The 22,210-nt window shown below is 36.4% G+C and overlaps 3 protein-coding genes across 3 annotated transcripts; 2 read left to right on the top strand and 1 right to left on the bottom strand.

The window, feature by feature from the left end:
* The first annotated feature begins 11,441 nt into the window (after window positions 1–11,441).
* Window positions 11,442–12,023, top strand: LOC111600340 (protein THEM6-like). Its single transcript, XM_023316404.2, has one exon. It carries the CDS (start codon window positions 11,442–11,444, stop codon window positions 12,021–12,023), a length of 582 nt encoding a protein of 193 aa, XP_023172172.2.
* A 2,444-nt stretch (window positions 12,024–14,467) lies between these two features.
* Window positions 14,468–15,082, bottom strand: LOC115483395 (protein kinase C-binding protein NELL2-like). The gene is made up of 2 exons (XM_030225175.1): window positions 14,993–15,082; window positions 14,468–14,935 (listed from the first exon to the last, which is right to left on the bottom strand). Exons 1-2 carry the CDS (start codon window positions 15,053–15,055, stop codon window positions 14,468–14,470), a joined length of 531 nt encoding a protein of 176 aa, XP_030081035.1. The 5' UTR covers window positions 15,056–15,082.
* Window positions 15,083–18,796: 3,714 nt separating this feature from the next.
* LOC111600389 (insulin-like growth factor-binding protein complex acid labile subunit) lies at window positions 18,797–22,192 on the top strand. Its single transcript, XM_023316465.2, has 4 exons — window positions 18,797–19,648; window positions 20,167–20,763; window positions 20,827–21,030; window positions 22,072–22,192. The coding sequence occupies exons 1-4, from the start codon at window positions 18,797–18,799 to the stop codon at window positions 22,096–22,098; spliced, it is 1,680 nt and encodes a 559-aa protein (XP_023172233.2). The 3' UTR covers window positions 22,099–22,192.
* Window positions 22,193–22,210: the final 18 nt, after the last annotated feature.

Genomic DNA, 22,210 nt, shown 5'->3' with positions numbered 1-22,210 from the left:
ATCTCTCTCTCTCTCTCTGTGGGTCTCTCAGCTGCTGCGACTTCCATTGTGCTTATCCCTGTTTGCGCTTCCAGTGCTCCTCAAACTTTTTTCTCGCACACACACCAATACGAAACGAAGGCCACGGGAGGCTGCTCCAGCTGCTGCCCGGTCGTGTACGACTCGCCTCGGCTATGGCTTCGGCTTCGGGTTCGCCGCTGTGGCCTGCCGTTGGTATCCATGAATGAAGGCTGATAATGGCAGCTGGCGCGGGTCATTTGCGCCTGGCAAACAGCGCAGTTCACATCGCACGGACTCTGTTCGGCTGTGCGTCGGCTTTTTTGCAAACATTTCTCATTTGCTGCTTTTGTTTTTGCTAAATTAACATTTTTGATTATCCCGCTAGCCAGGCTAGCTCGTGTCCTTGGTCATGCTCTGCCACTCTCTTTCTCTCTCGCTCTCTCTCTCTCCCTTTCTTTCACGCTCCTCCACGCACTCGCACGCATTTCGCCAACTTTTGTGCTTTTTTTTCGTTGCATAGTTTGCAACGCTTGTTTCTTACTTTCTGCGCTGATTTGTGTTTGGTTATTTTATGAACTTGTTCATAGAGCCACATGGGATGAGTCAATAACATTCTTAAGCTTCCAGAGTCTAGGGATCTGCATACATATAAATGCATGGCAAATAAAAGGAAATAATTATATTTCGTAGAACACAAATTTACAACAGTTATACAGCTATACAGTTAAACAGTTATACAGTTATACAGTCATACAGTTATACAGTTATACAGTTATACAGTTATACAGTTATACAGTTATACAGTTATACAGTTATACAGTTATACAGTTATACAGTTATACAGTTATACAGTTATACAGTTATACAGTTATACAGTTATACAGTTATACAGTTATACAGTTATACAGTTATACAGTTATACAGTTATACAGTTATACAGTTATACAGTTATACAGTTATACAGTTATACAGTTATACAGTTATACAGTTATACAGTTATACAGTTATACAGTTATACAGTTATACAGTTATACAGTTATACAGTTATACAGTTATACAGTTATACAGTTATACAGTTATACAGTTATACAGTTATACAGTTATACAGTTATACAGTTATACAGTTATACAGTTATACAGTTATACAGTTATACAGTTATACAGTTATACAGTTATACAGTTATACAGTTATACAGTTATACAGTTATACAGTTATACAGTTATACAGTTATACAGTTATACAGTTATACAGTTATACAGTTATACAGTTATACAGTTATACAGTTATACAGTTATACAGTTATACAGTTATGTTATACAGTTATACAGTTATACAGTTATACAGTTATACAGTTATACAGTTATACAGTTATACAGTTATACAGTTATACAGTTATACAGTTATACAGTTATACAGTTATACAGTTATACAGTTATACAGTTATACAGTTATACAGTTATACAGTTATACTGTTATACTGTTATACAGTTATACAGTTATACTGTTATACAGTTATACAGTTATACAGTTATACAGTTATACAGTTATACAGTTATACAGTTATACAGTTATACAGTTATACAGTTATACAGTTATACAGTTAAATAGTTAAACAGTTATACAGTTATACAGTTATACAGTTATACAGTTATGCAGTTATACAGATAAGGCATGTTCATTGTACCCTTTCCAAATGCAGTAAATGCTTGCAGTTGGTTTTGATAACTTTGTGATTTGGTCGTTATATATGGGAAACACGCCATCGGTCAAAGGCAGCAAGGCAAAGGTCAAAAACACTTGTCGACTTCACTGAATAGATTTGCGGTCTCCCAACCAAAAAAGGCACGGAAATAAAATTTACTTTAACCGACTCCCAGTTCTTAATAAGAAAAAACGCAGTCGAAGAAGGAGCGGGAAAACAGAAGCAAACAGAGAGTGAAGCATGAAAAATCAAAACAAATATGCAAACAGGCAAGTAAACAAAATACGAAGCAAATTAAATAAAATGCACGCAAGGTGAATGAGAAGGAGGAGAAGAAGTTGAGGATGCCAAGGGCCGTTAATAATATAACAGATAAACGGATGCAGGCACAAGGTAGATACAGCTACGAAAATAAAATTAAGCATTTAAGTAGCTTGCGACTGGGTAATGCTATATACAGCAAGCAAAGAGATTAAACGATTCCAGGAAGCGAATTTAAAAGCTGTATAAAAGCAAAGAACTACTTCGTTGTTATAGAATATGTTAGGAGCATATTTAATGCATCTTTAGAACCTGTCTAATAGTTATATAAATTAGAACTATTATTCAAACAGCAAAACATCTCTCTTTTGTTCTAATCTCATCAAAGTTTCTAGCAGCATCAATGAAGATCTATATTGCTATTCGAAAGCAAGGGATTCATCTGAGCTCTCTTTATTATGAATAATTCCTAATTCCTAATTTCTGCCTTCATCATTTTATTTTTATTTTACTCCAAACAAATTCCCTTCCTCAACTGCCAACTATCTGCACTACTAAAAGCTTGCTTCAGTAATTTACTTCTTCCCATTTGAACACAACAATTCAGCTAACCCGATTTGTCACTCGTGCACAATTGACCCATTTTGAGTCTATATATATATCGATATATATATATGTGTATATATCGCATATATATCTTCTCTATGCGCCTGTCTATGTGCCAAAATCTGGTCCACTTGGCATTTGGATTGGCCACTGCTCAAATATTAATTCATATCAAGGTTTCGTCATTCATTTTGAATGTCCGCCAAGCAAGCCTTGCGCTTCTCTCTCTCTCTCTCGCTGCTCGATTCGTTTGGTTCGTTTCACTGGGATCGTGTAATGAAATTTAAGCAGAATTGTAAACAAAGTTGTGCAATAAAATCAACAAACCGCAAATAAAGTGCAATTTAGAGCAGACTCCGGCACAGCCAACAAAAAAAAAAAAGAAACGGAAAGAAAATAAATAAAACAGGCAAAGAAAATAGAAAAAAATAAAGCGAAAAATCTAACGCAAAAGACTTTTCGCTTTATTTTTAGAACGTTCGTTTGGGTCTTTTTGTCAATATGCCGCCAAGCAGGGGCAGTGGGCGTAACTCTGCCTGATTTCACGAGCCATTTGCAAGAGTCCTTCACACAAAATGCTGCAACTGCAGCCAGGCTGCCAGCATGGCTGAAGACGCGAAAATTGTCGCAAATTGAAGCAAAGTCGGCGACATTTTATTGAAGCACGCCGACACGCCAAAAGGGGAGGCAGTTCTTGTAACTCTTCCGCCGCTATTTGCCTTTCAGTGCAATACAAATGGCGGCTTCATTGTTTCAATTTGGTGCATTTGGTGGCGCTCGGTTCCAATTTGCCAGGCTGATAATTTATGCAAATTGCAAACAATTTGCTTTGGCTGCGCTCTCACTTTTGCTTATTCACTTTGCCAATTGATTTCGTGACTCTCGACCCGAAATCACGGCTGAAATGTGTGTCGAGGACACGGATGCCTAAAATTAACAGCAGCAGCCATGGTCAGCAAATTGTAAGTGAACTACGAAAAAAGCACCGAAAGAGTCTAAAGAGCTTAAAATAATTTGTACAAATTTTTTCTTGCAATTTCTAGCGCGCACTCCCTGGCGTATGCTTGATATATTTATTTTATATGAAAGAGAGAAAAAGAGAGCTTTCTTTAAATTTTAAATAAAATATTTGATTTTCTTTTGGGAGTGGTAGAATATTATGCAGTTGAAAAAATCGCTTAAAATTCGTTTATTTACAGTTTGAAAAAGTCTATACTACTGGACGTATGCGTAATATTTAACACAAATATCTCTAAAGCTGATATAACTCTATGCAAATCAATATTAAATTATTCTAGTTTGACTACTGAAATGGAAACGCTTAGAAGTTGACGTTCTGAAGACAAGAATATTTGTAAACGGAGCATATGATTAATATATTCAATATATTAATATAATATATAGTCTTTTAGAAAACTTACAGCAATTAAATTGAATTCCTATTTTATTGGGTATAAAAAATTGAAAAAAAATGAACATAAATATATATATCTGCTATATGGAAATATAGATACACATTACCAAATATATATAGAGAAACATATAAGAATAAATACAAATCTTCTGTTAGAAATCAAATATTATATTCATCAACTAATATCTACCTATATCAGCATCACAGTCACCGATGCGACTGCTCGAAAACACCATTTGGCCAATTTATGTTAGCTACACTAGCCGCATTCGGTTTTTCTCTAGCAATTAAGTGCGTCCCCTCCGTAAGGACCAGGCCATGAATGTATCTCGTATGCATTGAATCCTGGCCGTAGCCCAAAAATTGTTGACAGCCGTGCGAATGATATACCAGCAGCTGCAGTCGCTGCCCTGCTGCTTCCCTCGCCATTCGCTGCACACATAAAAATGGCTGAGTGCACACACACACACACACAGACACAGAAAGCTCGTGTTGCACGCCAATAAATCATAACGCGATGGCTCAGTCAGACGAACCATGCAGTTGAGACGAGTGTTGGCAACGGCAACGGTAATGGTGCAATCGGTCATGTTATTATTTGTTGTTGTTCTTGTTGTCCATAAATATACACTAACAGTGGGAGTACATGGATGCTGCTATTCAAGTTGACAATACAAATACTAAAGTTGATTTATTTTATTTATTATTTATTTGCCTGATGAGCTGAGTTGAGTTCAGAGGCTTGGGCCAAGCATATGTAGAATCTTGCAGCTTTTGGCTAAGTATGAAAAGATTCTTGAATATCAGTTCAATAATTAGGAATTTTATAAAGCAAATTGAGCTAAAAGTCAAAGCTATAGACTTAATTATACAATATATTTAAGCTACTCTCACAGCTCTCAAAGGAACTGTTCAAGTGACTAAATTTGTTTGTACTCAAACTATTTAATTTCTTCTCACAGTTGTTCTCATAGCTCAAGCTAGATATTAAATAATAAATAATGCAGTTTTCGCTTAGACGTAGCACTCACTTGACAATAAGCAATAAATTTATAATTATTTTAATAATAAGAAATCAACCAATCAGACTATCAGCATTGCGTTGTCTTCTAATGCCTTCACAGTTTCCAATAGCCATATAGAAACGACTCATTTAGCAGCTAGAGTATTTGTTCTGTGGCTATGCGAGCATTTTACGTTAGCTGTAGCTGTTGCTGTTGCAGTTGGTATTACTGCCACGGGCAGTGGCGGCCATTGCTTGGCCGCAGTGCGAGTAAGCCGAGGAGGAGAGTTCGTTTCGCCTTGTTCCGTTGCAAGTTGACTTGTCATAAAAATTGAAATTGTTATCAACTCGTCCGTGCGTTCGACGTTGAGGATTATTGCATTAAAGTTGGCGCGTAATGGAAAATGTTCAGGTGCCACGCCCACTGAATGGAAGCTGGCACTTATTACATGACAGCACAGCGAGCTGCACTTCCTGGCCCACTCAAACCACTTCGCTCGCCTGCCTGACTCGACGTGAGCTGCGGATTAAAGTCGACAAAGTGTGGCGCTACAATGTGCGTCTGTTCTTCGTCCTTGCCTTGTCGTCCTGTCTACATGGCAGCGGGCTTATCGACAGCATACATTGAATCAAGCAGCCAATGCAACAAAAAAAATACGTGTTTCGGCATAAAAATTATGCCAAACGTTGCTTATCGCATTTTACATTTCACATTGAGTGAAATACGCACAGCAAACGTATCGCAATTAATTCCACAAATGAGCCAACTGACAGACGTGAACAATTTGCTGAACTGCGGTTGAAGCCGCTCTGTATAAGTGTAACGCCTATTGACATGCAATAAAAGATTTTTGATTCACCTGAATACACCTCTTGAAGAGACATATATGAGTTAAAGATAGAGATAAGATTGAAATACATAGAGATATAGATACTTCGATATGGCTACTAAGATATATATACTTATGCAGGAGAAGACACAAACACATATAAATATTGAGATAGATACTTAGATACTTAGATACTTACATACTTAGATACTCAGATACTTAGATACTTAGATACATAGATACTCAGATACTGAGATATAGAATTCGATATAGATATAGATATAGATATAGATATAGATATAGATATAGATATAGATATAGATATAGATATAGATATAGATATAGATATAGATATAGATATAGATATAGATATAGATATAGATATAGATATAGGTACAGATGGGGAGGGAGTGTGAAAATGATTTAAATAAATAAACGTAAATGCAGATGTATTTTAATTAATATTAAAAATATCAGAACTTGCACTAAAACAAATGAAAAAAAAATTCTGTGAATATTTCTTAGCCTTTGATTTTATTCCTTCACTTTAAGTGAGTGTATAAATTCGTAATATCTTAATTACTATAATGCAAAACTTCAATTAGAAACGTATTTTAAATTCAAATTGCATGTTAACAAAACTTCAATAGCAGCAACAGGAGCAGCAGTAGCTCAGGTAAATAAATTAAGCTGCCTTTCTCACATGTTTCTAGCCGCAAATCAAACAAACCGACAGTAAATAAATAAAGTGAAATGCTTTAGTGAGCTTTGATGAGGATTTGCATAGGAGATTGTCTGAATAAGGCATGTGAACGACCAGCTAACTGACTCTAGTTGCACTCAATTTAATTTCCATTTTTCGGCCACGTTAAGCCATGAAAATTACGTCGATTATTCAATCAGTTCTTTTTTGGCCAACACGAATTTAAATGCACCCCAACATTGGACGAGCGAAACATGACTCTGATTTTGCGTTGAAAGTTTCGTTGTCAGCAGCAATTAAAACAACGCCCAAAAAGTGCACACGAATTGCAGCAACAGCAGAGCAGCAGTAGCAGCAACAGCAAGAAATTGAAATACAAAACCCAAAAGCGAAATGAAGCCTGGCCACACAGCCAAAAAAGAGAGCAAAAAGGCAGCGAAATCCTGCAGCCGAAGAGCAGCAAAAATTAAATTAAATGCAACAAGAAACAGTTGGCTAAGCTGTACGCCGACGTTTGAATACACTGCACAAGAAAACCTTTGACCAATGGAAGCATTTTGCTATAATTCAAAGATTTCCATCCATTAAAAATATCGAATGTAAATTACAAAATGAAAACAGAAATCATTAAATAATATAGAAAAATCTATATATTCCATGCAACTGTTATTTGCCAGCCCGGGTATTTTAGGGTATTTGCATTAATGTCATACTGTTTGAAAGTATTTCTTGGTTTATTTTTTGGTTAAATACTTCAATAATGTATTGAAATCCCATATTGGTAATATATTTTTAATCAATTTGAGAGCAGAATAAAGCTTAATTAATTGTCTCGTTTATTCATGATATCAGAAAACCTTAAAATTCCAACACATTTTCCATACATTAACTTCTTTATTGGCAAATAAATAAAGGAAGGCTAATTATTGTCAAATTTTGTGTTATGGGTTTAAAGTTGAGTAAGTAAAGTAAGTAAATTTAAGAAAAAATAAACAAAATGTATTTCTCAAAATAAAACAAAATATAAAAAAGATAAATTTAAGACTAAAAATTAATTTTCTGACTTTTCTTTCTCTAAACATAAATTTAATTTAATTATATTATATACAAATATATATATATAATTTATAGATTTCTTTCCTATAAATATATGTGAAACCAGCTCTCCAAGCATCCTAAGAGCTGAGCCGATTGCATCTGCCACACACATTTGCCAGCATAGCGCCTGCCGGCAAGTGTATGAGATGCGTGCGGCAGGCGGAAAAGCGTTAGTCGCTCAACAGTTTGGCTCTATGTAGCATAACGGTAAAGTCAGGCGTCCATCCGGACTAGCCATGCTGCATGCCATGTGCCATCGCCCCTAAACTCTTTCACTCTTTCACTCGTCCACGTCTATGTTTCGTTTTACATTCACATTTCTCTTTCATTGTTCACAATGCCGAATTTTTGTTGCACACCAAATAAATAAGCACACACACACGCACACACACAATACCAAACACACACTCACATACAAGGCTGACTGGCAAAAGGAAACACAAACTAAACGCAGTCCAGTGTTTCCTGTAATGAAAACTTTAGACATTTTTTGTTGCTGCAAGACGTCAAAGAAGCACTGAAAAGCCAAAAATAGAAAATGAAACTTTAAAGAAAGATTTTCTGGTCATACATTTGACTTTCAGATACCCTGTAAAAAAAGAGAAGAGGTGATTAAGCTAGCTGGAACTTAAGGTTCTTTAAAACTAAGATTGATATGAAACAGAGACTAATTTTTGCATATATCTATATAAAAGATATTCGACTAGTAAATACCCAGTACATTTTGGAAAAAGATATAACGTACTAGTAGAAAATTAATATACCTAAATACGTTATAAGTAAAAAGACGTTAGTTCTATAAGCTTAATTAAAGCTTATTGACTATAAGATACCCTGTAAATTGATTTTTAAAAGCTTTCCGACTAGTGCATTCACAAGTGATTAATATGATGTGATAATAAATTTAAAATGGAATAAACTAAAAAAATTGCACCAAACAGAAGTTTTAGAAAAAAATTTATCTTAAATATTATTTTTGAAATCAAAAAATCTTTAAGTAAAGCAAAAGGCAAATGCATATATAACTTGAATAAAATAAGTTTAAAGGCATCAAAGTTTAATTTGGTAAATTTTTCGACAAACTAATATACCCCTTTAGCTTGAAGCTACGCTCAAAATACAATTAAAGTTGTATGTTATGCTCAGCCACAGTTACTGCTGCTTTTTATTTTTTTAGCCATTGTTGCAATAGGCAGGCAAAAATTCTATTAAAATTGAAAAGCCAAAACGGAGCAGAAGATCCTATACGGAAAAGCAGTCTCGAGTTCTATATATATATTTCGTGCTGGATTCGCCAAGGGCCCACTTGGCCAGCACTGCAATTAGAGGTTAAAGCAACACGTTACATAATACAAACACGAGCAGCATCAGCAGCAGCAGGATCTCAGCCAAAGAAAAGCACAATTCATAAACTGAATAATTCATTAAGCCAATTGTACTAAACTCTAAAGCTAGCAGTTTTTCTATAGCTGACAAATGAATGGAAATATGCGCTGTAGCAAGAAAATCTGTAGAGAAAATAATGTATAACGTTATAAAAATATAGACAAAGAGAAACAATTAGTTTAATGTTTCTCTCTCTCTCCACTTTCTTTATCTTCGTATCTTTTTCTCTCTCTTTTGATTTTTTCTTTATCTATCTCTCTCCGACTCTTTATCTGACTTTATCTGTCTCTCTGACATTTCCATTGACTCTCTCTCTCTCTGACACTCAGTGTGTCTTTCTCTCTGTTACACTCTTTCTCTGTCCTTATATCTCTTTTAGCTCTTTCACTCTATCTCTGTCCCTCTCTTTCTTTCTCTCTTTGGCTCTTCCTCTGGCTCTGGCTCTTTTTCTCTCGCGCTCTTTCTCCCCCACTTTCTTTGTCTCTCTCTATCTATCGCTATATCTGTCTCTGTTCGCCTTTCTCTCTCCCTCTCTATCTCTCTGTGACTCTCTCTGTCCCCCTCTCTCTCTCTTCGCTCTCTCTCTTTCTGTCGCTCTCTCTCTCTCTCTCTCTCTGTATATATATATCTCTAGGTCTCTGCCTCTCTCTGCATCTCTCTCTCACTCGCTTTCTTTATCTCTCTATCTCTCTCTCTCTCTCTTTCTCTCTCACTAATTCAGTAAATTCTTATTTCTATTTCAACAACTAACTTCCTAGTGCCCAAATTGAATGCCAATCAAAATTCACTTTGCTGCGAGTTTAACTTTAAACAACTTCAAGCTAAATAACACAAAATGAGTACATATTTATTTATTTTTTTTTTGGCACTCTATGCTCATTCCAAGGCAACAGAAAAACGCTCAAGTAAAAATGTGAGAGAGAAAAATATGGTAAAATATATGTATAATATGGAAGCAAATAAGCAGGCAAAGGCAAATTTATTTTGCGGAACTAAATTGTAATAATTTTGGCAGCTGAAATATGCACAAAAATATTTTAATACGAGCTGCATAGTTCCATCTATCTCTTTCTCAGTCTCTGCCCGCCTCCGTCTGGCACTCTGATCCGCAGACATATGGAGCCAACACACAGACAGGCACCACTCTGCACAGCCATATAAAGTGTACAAATAAAAAAGGAGTTGAGCCCCCTTCATACCCTGTAGCTTGCCCCCTTTAAGTTGTCTAGTTGTATGCTGCCTGACGTTGAGTCTGGCATTTGCCAAGTTCCCTTCTTATTCCATTTTTTTATCCTCAACCAACTGCAGTTGAGGCGAGCAAACAAACAAAACGTTAGCATCAAGGACTGCATATTAAATTTGTCATTTCGAAGTCAAACTGTGGGCGTGGTCAGCTCATCCTTTTAGTTGTTGTTGGTGTTGTTGTTCTTGCTGTTAGCTGCACCCTGTTGCCTGTCCAATTGCAGCGCAATTTAAAAATCCATTTCGCATTCGCTGGCCATGAAAATTGAATTATCTTTCGCCGCGACGCATCAAAAACAGCGCAACAGACCAAATATATATATATATATATATATATATTGCGGACAGCAACTGCTGCAGCAAAATATTATTAAGCAACAGTCAACAGCAGCGGCAGCAAAAGCTACAACAGCAACTCTGTCACATATAACCACGTTTGACAATACGCTGACTGCACGCGTGCACGAGTTGGCCAACGCAGCGTATGCGTAATTTGTGCCCAATCTGAGCCTGACAAAGTGTGTGTGCGCGTGTATTTGTTGACTTCACTTTGCAATCAGGTTTTTAATAGTTGCACAATAAAAAAGCTTTCAAGTTGATAAATCGAATTGCGGACGTGAATGCGTAAAATATTTAATTTAAATTATTCAAGAAATATACTAGAACTAAAGTGGGGTAAGTTTGGCATTTGGAAATCACATTTATTTTAATTTTATAATAATATTTACTTTAATTATATAATTACATAATAAAATGTTGTCTGAATTATTTTGTTTTATTCTATTAAATAAATTAACTAAATCTACATTTTTGTATTTTTTTATTTCTATATCTATATATTTTGTATTTTTATATAGTAATATATATATGTATATTTTATATTTGTATATTTTGGTTTTCTTCACATTTATGAAGTTTTGGATTTTTATATTTAATGTTTTTTATTTTGTTTTGTCTGTCAAATGTTTTCAGTAACCAAGTTAATCAAGATAAACTTTTTACCTCAAAGATATTTTTTTCAAAACGGAGCATACAAAGCTCAACACACTAACACTTTTTTAAAATTTGTTTTTCAAACGTTCTGTTCAAATATGGTTCTATAGCCACTTGAAGTTCTGTCGCGCTTAGCGAGAAGAGGCATCTACTGCAATATGACGCCATTATCCTGCTGTTGTTTCTGTACGCCATCCTGGATATGAACTACTTTATACGCTGTGGGCTCACACTGCTGATGGTGCGTCTGTTCAACACAAGGCACACGATAACTGATAAGACAACCATCTATGGCATTTGTACGACACAAGATGTGGACATCTATTTGCGGCACATGAACAACGCACGATATCTGCGCGATCTGAATTTCGCGAATATTCACTACTATATAACAACCGATGTGTACAACATTGTGTGTCAGAGTGGCGGCTCTATAATAATTAGCGCTACGACTATCAGATATCGACGCTTCTTACCTCTCTTCCAACCGTACAAAGTAGACACAAGGCTCATCTGGTGGGACGACAAGGCCATGTACTTCGAGCAACAGTTTGTCTCGCTTTTCACTGGATTTGTGCATGCCATTGCTCTCTCCAAGCATTTATTCATCAATTACAACGTTTTCGATTTAGTGCCCATGTTTAAAGACACCGCCCAGCGACCAGATATACCCGATGAACTGAAGCTCTGGCTGGAAGCCAACGATGAGTCAAGTAAAAAACTTAGAGGAAAGGGCCTATCGGAGGACAAGAGCTACTTCGATTGTCGAGCGTCTTTTTTCTAGGCATTTTCTAGATCAATGCCAAGATATAGACATACATAAATTTGAACCGACTCAAATATATGATATAGAAATTGATAGAAATCATTGGTTTTTTTTTTAAACTTTATTGTCCTATGACGAATTGAAGGCAAGTTTCATATTACTACCTCTTAAAGATATACTTGGGAGAAGAAGGCAAGATTACCTTGAGAATATATATGAAATCATGTTCAGCTCGTAGCTGAGACTGAGCGTGTATACACATATTCTTCAGATGACTGCAATTCAAGGTAAAATACATCCATCAAATACAGTTCATTTAAATCTTAAGCCGTCTAATCTGCAACTGATTTAGTTCGACTAAACGCTCAATGAAATATTGCAAACAAATTTTTGCTTATGCAATTATCTATACATCACTTAAAAGCCGCATATGTAACATGTGTGTATGTGCTTGCCAGCTTATGGTTTACAGCCACAGGGCACACTGCATGTTGCATACGTATATATCTGGCGCTGTGCTAAGGAGGGCTCTTGTTTTTGCCTGGCCCATTTATATCAATTTCAATTAGTTTGTGGCGTACTTTTTGCCAGCCATGCTCTCTCTCTATCTCTCTCGTTCGCTATGCTGGCCAAAACTTGGCACTGGCTCAAAATCCAAATTAATAAACATTACAATTGCGGCAACAAGCAAATTTGTATAGTCATAATCGCTTCAATCTGTCTGCTTCCCATTTTGCCTGCCTGCCAGTCTGCCAACCAGTGTTGGCTAAGTGCATTTGAACCTGCGGCTTTTCAAACGGAAGCCGCATTTGGCAAATACGTTAAGCTGAATGCAGGTAAAACCCATAATACATACACACAACAACAAATAAAACGTTGAACGAGCTGAACACGAGAGGAATTAAACTGGTTGCATATATTTTAATTGAAGTAAATTTTGCATATATTTACATATTTATATATTTTTATATATATTTTTATATATTACATTTGCAACTCTCTTTTAACATGAATGTTGGTGAATATTTTATTTTTAAAATTAAATAAAGTCATTTCGCATGCAAATTATATTGATATATTAATATTAAATACGTTTAACTTCATCTGAATAATTGGCAAACGTTGTTCAAGCGAGTGAGTTGGTGTTTTTTTGACTTTCAAAGATTTTTTAAAAATGTATATAGTTTTCTTAATAAAGAATATTTTAATTTTATTAATTTTATTTATATTTATATATATCTACAAAGAAGAGAAAATAACTTTATTTATTATTTAAATTAAATTAATATAAGTATATATATATATATATATATATACTTATATTAATTTAATTTAAATAATATATATATATATATATATATATATATAATATTTCTATATAATATTTCTTTATTTTAAAAATATATTTAAAAAAAAAAAAAAAAAAAAAAAAATATATATATATATATATATATATATATATATATATATATATATATATATATATTTTTTTTTTTTTTTTTTTTTTTTTTTTCTTTTCCCCACTTATGCCATTGTGAATACTCAGTTATTTTTTGGCATCTCTTTTGCTTGGACGTGTTTTGGCTCGACTTCACTTTTGGCCTAGTCAAAAAAGTGGACCAAAGATTCTGTATCAAATTTGTTGGCCAAAAACAAAATACTGATAACTCAGCAGCCATCGTATTCCGCAGAATTGACTCCCAGTGACTTTTTGCTGCTCCCGAAACTAAAGTTAAGCTGCGCTATGCTTGAGTAGATAAAGACGGCGACGGAAGCGAAGCTGAGTAAGATTACAAGCAATGAGTTTTTGACGTATTTCTGGAATTGAAAAAGACGTTGGCACAAGTGCATAATAGCTGATAGGGATTACTTTGAAGTGGAGAAAATCATAAATAATTTGAAAAAAAAGGAGCGATAGTTCGTTTATATTTTGAGACCTTTTTTAATATATTATATAAATTCATAAGCGATAAAAGGCTTGGAAAATATGTTAAGTATTCATTATTTTATTGTGTTAAGTATTCATGGTTTAATTTGAGAAATATTTGTAACAAATTCTTTCAGTAAAGATATACAATTAGCAGAAATATTTTTAATAAATTCTTTTAATAAATAAATATCATAAATATTTGTCTATATATAATTAAAGATATTTATATATATATAAAATATTTTAAATATTTTGAAATATTCTGAATATTACTATAAGCTGATAAATATGCTTGGAAAATACTTTGAATATTAAATGCTTCTTAAAATTTTTTAAATTTATTTTTAAAATATTTTTTAGATGACGCATAAATATTTTAAGAACGATAAATTCAATAAGAATTGCGCATGTTAATAACTAATTGGAATTTCTGAAATCCATAATAATAATATAGTAAAATATAGTATAGTATAGAATAGTATAGAAATTTAATTTACCAATGGTTATTTTCTGAATACGAGGCAAATGAAGACTACCAAGAACTTCGTGAGGCATCCGTAGATATCGCAAGTTTGTTGACCTTAATCCTTTTTACAATTATCGAAATAACAGCAATTGTGATAAATAGGAAGCAGCATCCCAAGAGTGCATAGACAAGCAGCTGTAGTTGCGTCGTTTGCGCTTTGCAGCTCTGCAAACTGGGCACGGCATTTGGATCGACGGCGTTCGCCCTGAAGCCCTTGTCACATTTACATTGATTATGGGCCACGCAATGGCTATGATCTGGGCAATTCGGCTCACAGGCGGATTTGCAACTCATCAGACTGGGCCAGACATCGGGATTCGTCTCATTGATAATATAGCCCGGATTACATGCACAGAAATTCGGTCGCTGGCATACGCTGTGCGGCGGGCAACCGTTAATACAGTGGGGCACACAGTCTGGGACGACGCCCACGCAACCTTCGCTGCACTTGAGAACTACTCTCGAAGCACTTAACTAAGAAAAGTGACTTATGTAGATATACGTATATATATGAGACAGCTTGATACGCACCGAATATACACTGGTTATGCATTCATTTTGCTGTACCTCACTCATTGCCTCGCAAATGGCCATGAGTAAAAGTATTTTGCTTAGAGAGTTAAGCATTCTCATTTTTACTTTTGTTTACCAGACTTTACACTTCTTTTGCGACTTGCAGATGCAAAGGCCAACAAAGAACTAAATTATTACAAAGCATTGCTAACTAAACGACAACCGCATATATTTATTTTTACTTCTGTTTTTATATATAAATATAAATATATATATTGTATACCCTGAATACACTTTAAATGGGAATAGATGAATGATTAGAATGACGAAATTTTCGATAAAAATCGATAACTTGATAATAATAAAAATTCGATAAGCCTAACTAACAATCTAGACTATGTAATAAATGCTTGTGGTAGCTATATATATATTCATAATTATAGCGGCTGACAATGCTCGTATATATATAAGAATTATAGCTAACTTTATTTACCAAACATTTAAATAGATCAACGAAGATCTCAATTTACTGGCTACTTGCTTTTATTTCTTTGAAAATTTTAAAATTATATTCATTATAATTATGTTTTAGTTCTTTAAATAGGCAGCTCTTTAGTTTACATAATTAAAAGATCCTCAATATTTTTTACACTCCGTTAAGAAACACTATAAGTTATAAAAAAAAGTTTTACTATTCAAAAATATAATATTCTATTGTCATTCAAAAGAATTTAAACCATATTGATATCAGCTCATGACACATACAAAATGCCATAACAATTATGAGAAATATTTTAGAATAAATATAAATTATAAATTTATCTGTAATATATATTCAACCTGTGTGTTCAACATGTGTTGTTTTTTCACTGCTTCGTCTAGAACGCAACATCTTTAAATAAACTATCAAAATAATAATGAGTGCGACCAAAGCTAGGCCGGCTGTGACATATAAGACTATGCCAAGTGAATCGAATTCAGTTTCCACTTCCTCAGCGCTTATCATAGCTTCCAGTTTATCTTTAGTTTGGGGCTTATCTGTCTGATTATCGATATCCAAGTCGCATATTTCCAGAATTGAGCAATTGCTATTTGGCGGACAATCCATATTGCATTTGCGTGCACTTCGGCTGGAAGTCGTGTCGGGACAACGGCTTGCAATCAGAACGGGCATATAGTTTGCTTCCTAAATCAAGTTAGATAGAGATATTTTATATCCTCTTTGATTTTATTTATGAATTTCACCTACCGCCGATGCATATTGCCATGTGGTACATATACTTGTACCGTTAGTATTTCGTAAAACCAACAGAAGCAAAACTAAATACAGGCACTTATAAATCTCTTTACTTTGGTTAAGCATAATTATACAAAATATGGCAATTGCTTCACTGAGCATTCACTTGAGAACTAAACTAAATAATTTTATGCATAATTATTCGCATTAAAATTTCATAAATCATTTACACTCAAAGAAAACTCTCAGTGCGCATCAGGCACATAATAAATATTTAATTATATTTAATTGATTTTTTTTTTCAGTGTAGATAAGCCCACACAGTGGCACGATCGCAACCACTAAGTACTTTTGCATATTATAAAGTTGATATAATATTACGAGTAATAAATATGAGCTATTCAAATCGTGTGAGCTTACAGCAGTTGACTCAGCTCAACCGAAAGGCAATTATAACCTATTAGGGTTCCCTAAGGCTCAACATACAATTGTTCACTTATTCATGCCTCTATAGCTTCTACTTGCACTTGTATACCCTGAACACATTGTTTAAGGGAATTTGGGGTCTGTTTGTTTTGTGAAAATGTATTTATTTGGCAAAGGAAGGCTTGACAGTAACTATAGAGCGAGCTGAGTCTGAGAATTTCTTGGAAGCTAGAGACTTAATATTTGAAATGTTATGTCACGTTCGAGATTAAAATTTTGTTTTTCGATAAACCAGCTTATTTCATAATTATCGATAAGAATAGATCATTTAGCTTCGTTTTTTAAGTGTAGCTTAGATACTGCAAATACTAGAGACTTCAGATTTACTGTGGAGGTTTCTGTAATGTTTACAGAGATTTTGTATATCTGCCTTCTTCCCAAAAATATTAGAGACTTTGCTTTGGCAAGTAAGAAAGTCTAGCTAGAAAGGAAGTTATTCCACAATTAAGTTCCCATACTGCAGTCTGCAGCTTAAGCCTAGCAGAGCTCATACATTGAAATATCAGCTCTTCGCAGGGCTCAGGGTATCTACTAGTCGAGCCGCGTAGGCGGAGGGGAGCAGGCGGGAGAGCGAGAGCGAGAGCGAGAGCGAGAGCGAGAGCGAGAGCGAGAGCGAGAGCGAGAGCGAGAGCGAGAGCGAGAGCGAGAGCGAGAGCGAGGCGAGAGGCGAGAGCGAGAGCGAGAGCGAGAGCGGAGAGCGAGAGTCGAGAGCGAGATGCGAGGAGCGAGAGCGAAGGAGAGCGAGAGCGAGAGCGAGAGCGAGAGCGAAGAGAGAGCGAGAGCGAGAAGCGAGAGCGAGAGCTAGCGAGAGCGAGGAGCGAGAGCAGAGAGCGAGAGCGATGAGCGAGCGCGAGCGAGCGAGAGCGAGAGCGAGAGCGAGAGCTAGAGCGAGAGCGAGAGCGAGAGCGAGAGCGAGAGCGAGAGCGAGAGCGAGAGCGAGAGCCGAGAGCGAGAGCGAGAGCGAGAGCGAGAGCGAGAGCGAGAGCGAGAGCGAGAGCGAGAGCGAGAGCGAGAGCGAGAGCGAGAGCGAGAGCGAGAGCGAGAGCGAGAGGCGAGAGCGAGAGCGAGAGCGAGAGCGAGAGCGAGAGAGAGAGCGAGAGCGAGAGCGAGAGCGAGAGCGAGAGCGAGAGCGAGAGCGAGAGCGAGAGCGAGAGCGAGAGCGAGAGCGAGAGCGAGAGCGAGGAGCGAGAGCGAGAGCTATATCTATATCTATATCTATATCTATATCTATATCTATATCTATATCTATATCTATATCTATATCTATATCTATATCTATATCTATCTATATCTATATCTATATCTATATCTATATCTATATCTATATCTATATCTATATCTATATCTCTATATCTATATCTATATCTATATCTATATCTATATCTATATCTATATCTATATCTATATCTATATCTATATCTATATCTATATCTATATCTATATCTATATCTATATCTATATCTATATCTATATCTATATCTATATCTATATCTATATCTATATCTATATCTATATCTATATCTATATCTATATCTATATCTATATCTATATCTATATCTATATCTATATCTATATCTATATCTATATCTATATCTATATCTATATCTATATCTATATCTATATCTATATCTATATCTATATCTATATCTATATCTATATATATATCTATATCTATATATATATCTATGTGAAACATATATATAAAATATAATCGAGCAATGTATGCTATGCAATTTGGAGTATTAAGCCCTTTCACAATTTACAATCAAAGCTGGAGAGTGTCCGACTAGAAGATACCCTGAATCCCGCACAGATGGTCCATTCCAACAATTTTACAATTTTTAGAGCGTAGTATGAGCATCCAAGTGGTTGTATTTGCTGAAGCACATGTCTCTAGTGTTCAAGCGACTAGTCGCGTCTGCTGTGTTTGACCTGTCCAAATATTTGAACCATATATTAATATGTGTAACTAAGCTTCGCCCGTCGGTTAGCTGATTAATCTAATCTTGATGCGCGCTGACAGCCAACCTGAGCAGCTGCATTGAGATAAGGCAACGCCGGCGACACTTACAGCATCCAACTTTTCAGTCTTAAGCGGAATGTTGGCCAAGCCGTTGCTGTTGCTGTTGCTGCTGTACTGTGCGGCATGCCACACGCAATCCTTGCAGTTGATCAACTGCAATGCAACCCAGCTGCAGGCAGTGAGGAATGTGACAAGCCTAACAACCTTGCGTCTGCACAACTGCAGGCTGGAGCAGCAGCAGCTGAAGAATGCGATCTTTTTGCGTTTCAATCAGCTGCTCAGCCTCGAGTTGGAGCACAGCCAGCTAAATTCCTTGGAGGACTATGCGCTGCATGGCTTGGCACGTTTGCAGCACCTCTCGTTGGCTAACAACAATTTGAGCCTGATTAAAGCCTGGTCCGAGCAGCCGTTGGCCGCCTTAACCTCACTCGACATCAGCTTCAATGCTTTGATTCGCCTGCCAGCTCATGGCTTCGAGCAATATCCCAATTTGCAGCTGCTGAATTTAAGCCACAATCGTATCGAGCATCTGGAACCGGATTGCTTTCATAATCTGTCGCATCTCAAGCACTTGCAGTTGCATAATAATCATTTGCAACTAATTGCAGCCAGCTACTTTCATGGTCTTCATCGGCTCTCGGGCTTGGGCTTGCAACACAATCAGCTTAAGCAAGTGGAAGCTGCCTCCTTTGAGAGCAACACGCATTTGCGCTCGCTGCACTTGGAACAGAATCTCCTAGCTGATTTGAAATTCCTCAAAGACGCTGGCCTAACGCGCTTGGTGCATCTCAATCTATCTAGGAATTCGCTGGAGCAGCTGCAACCCTCAGGATTCTCCAAGAACTTTGAATTGCAAGCTCTGGATTTGAGCTATAATAAGCTAAAGGAACTTCAAAACAATAGCTTCATAGGACTGGAGTCATTGGAGGTGAGTTAAGTGAGCAGTGGATGATGTGAGAGCCGAGAGGGAGACCTAGTGGTATTCTAAAGGCCTTGGAGGTGTCAAAGAATGCTTAGATATCAGCGAAGGCAGAATAAACTCAACGGCTATAATGAATGGAAGTATACGTTCTGAGACCATAAAAGTATCCAAGGATTCTATGATTTAGATTTAGATGAACTTCTGGACAGTTCTTAGATACATCAGAAAAAACGAATTGTTCGACCAAAGGAGATCACTTTTGAAATCTCCTTTGCGCCCCTCGGAAATCTTTTTTCGTCGCACAATCTTTTGCTTCCTGTTGTATGTTACAGCCGTCAGGTGGCAGACTATCTATCTGATCCTCTTTGAAGGAAGATAGTCAAGGATTGTCCAGCACACTCATTTGATAGCAGCTTCAACAGCTCCGAAGAGTATATATTGAAGCCATAAAAGGCATTCAATATTACCATATAACCTAAAAGATAACAAATTTTATCTTATCTCATATTATCTTCAACCCACAGCGCATCAATGTCAGCCACAACAGCTTAGAACACATCGCTGTGGATGCTCTACACCCACTGAGCGCCGTATTCCAACTTGATTTGAGCTACAATCGGCTCAAAACTCTGCCTGAGAATCTTCTGCATGGCAACAGACAGCTGAAGCACATTGACATATCGAACAATCAACTGAGTCAACTACATCCTGGCCTGCTACAGCAGTTGACACACTTAACTCAGCTAAATCTGGCTAGAAATCTGCTGAATGAGGCTAGCTGGTTGCAGCGATTGGCGCCTGGTCTAAACCGTTTGGCTTTGCGTGTGGATCTTAGCTCGAATCGGCTGCAGTCGCTCAATCTGAGCAGTCTGCTCTTCTTTGAGCAAGTCCAGCTGTCGGACAATCGCTGGAACTGCTCCTGGCTGGTCAAGCATATGCTTAGAACACCGCCCACTGCACTCAACTTTGCCCGCTCCTGGCCCATGCTGAGCGCCTGGAGCGTTCAGCAATTGTTAAATATACGTGGCATCGATTGCTTTGATGGTCAACAGAATCGCTCCATTGTGCTGCTCGATGTGAGCGCGGCTAGGCAACAGACGCCGCCGGATTGTGACTGCAAGGTAAGTCTCTGATGGAGATACAAATAATCAACTATTAATCAACCAATTATTCTTTCTATTAAGTCCTCGCAAGAGTCCAACATCGAGCTGTATACTCTAACGCCCCCTTTGACCTGGCCCAGAATTCGCACAGATCGCTTCGATTCACGCTCGGTAATCATCTGGATGCTGGCGGCCATTGCGTTGGCCTTTGCGGGATTGCGCTGGGGTCAGCGTTACATGGATCGCAAGGAGAGAAGCAAAAAGTTAAAAGAAATTCAGGATAAGGTGAGTGGTCCTTGATAGATCTAAGAGAGATCTATGAGTGGTCGTTGAGGGATCTATGAGAGATCGTTGAGAGATCTATGAGAGATCTATGAGAGATCTATGAGAGATCTATGAAAGATCTATGAGAGATCTAGGAGAGATCTATGAGAGATCTATGAGAGATCTATGAGAGATCTAGGAGAGATCTATGAAAGATCTACGAGAGATCTATAAGAGATCTATGAGAAATCTAGGAGAGATCTATGAGAGATCTATGAAAGATCTATGAGAGATCTATGAGAGATCTATGAGAGATCTATGAGAGATCTATCAGAGATTTATGTGAGATCTATGAGAGATCTATGAGAGATCTATGAAAGATCTATGAGAGATCTATGAAAGATCTATGAGAGATCTATGAGAGATCTATCAGAGATTTATGTGAGATCTATGAGAGATCTATGAGAGATCTATGAGAGATCTATCAGAGATTTATGTGAGATCTATGAGAGATCTATGAGAGATCTATGAAAGATCTATGAGAGATCTATGAAAGATCTATGAGAGATCTAGGAGAGATCTATGAGAGATCTATGAAAGATCTAGGAGAGATCTATGTGAGATCTAGGAGAGATCTATAAGAGATCTATCAGAGATCTATGATTGATCTATGAGAGAAAAAGACTTAAATTAAAAATGTAAAAGAAATCCTTATAGAATTCATGAAGGACACATAATAGAGCTATGAAAGATTTATTTATATTATAGACAAGAAATTCCGCAGCCCTACATATACCTGATAAAGTAAAAAAAGCTTCTACCAAACCAAAGTCATGTGCGCTTACTTCTCCAACAAAAACGTATAGATCAGTGATAATCAGGTTCTTATAAGGTTCAATGAATTCTAAATATACTGTCTGTACATTCGTATGCTTATATGTGTATTCACTTCAAAATAGGATGGAGATAAGGCGCGATTGAAACCAAAATTGAACTTTGGAAACTTTGAACTCTAATTAAATTCTTTCAGCTAAAGTATAAAGTATCAATTTTCTTTTCTAGCAGCAGCTGATCAGAGTGGAAGCCTAAGCTCGAGGTGATCGCAGAAGATCGTAGGAAAACAACAAAAGTTAACAACTACATTTTATATAAGTATAAGCAAACTATAACTAAGCAAAGCTTCATAAACAATGTCTTAGAG

Source organism: Drosophila hydei, unplaced genomic scaffold, assembly GCF_003285905.1.
Source record: "Drosophila hydei strain 15085-1641.00,03,60 unplaced genomic scaffold, DhydRS2 tig00008124-arrow-arrow-pilon, whole genome shotgun sequence".
In the NCBI taxonomy this organism is placed as follows: domain Eukaryota; kingdom Metazoa; phylum Arthropoda; class Insecta; order Diptera; family Drosophilidae; genus Drosophila; species Drosophila hydei.
Note: the sequence above shows the minus strand (reverse complement) of the source record. Positions and strands in the feature narration are given on the sequence as shown.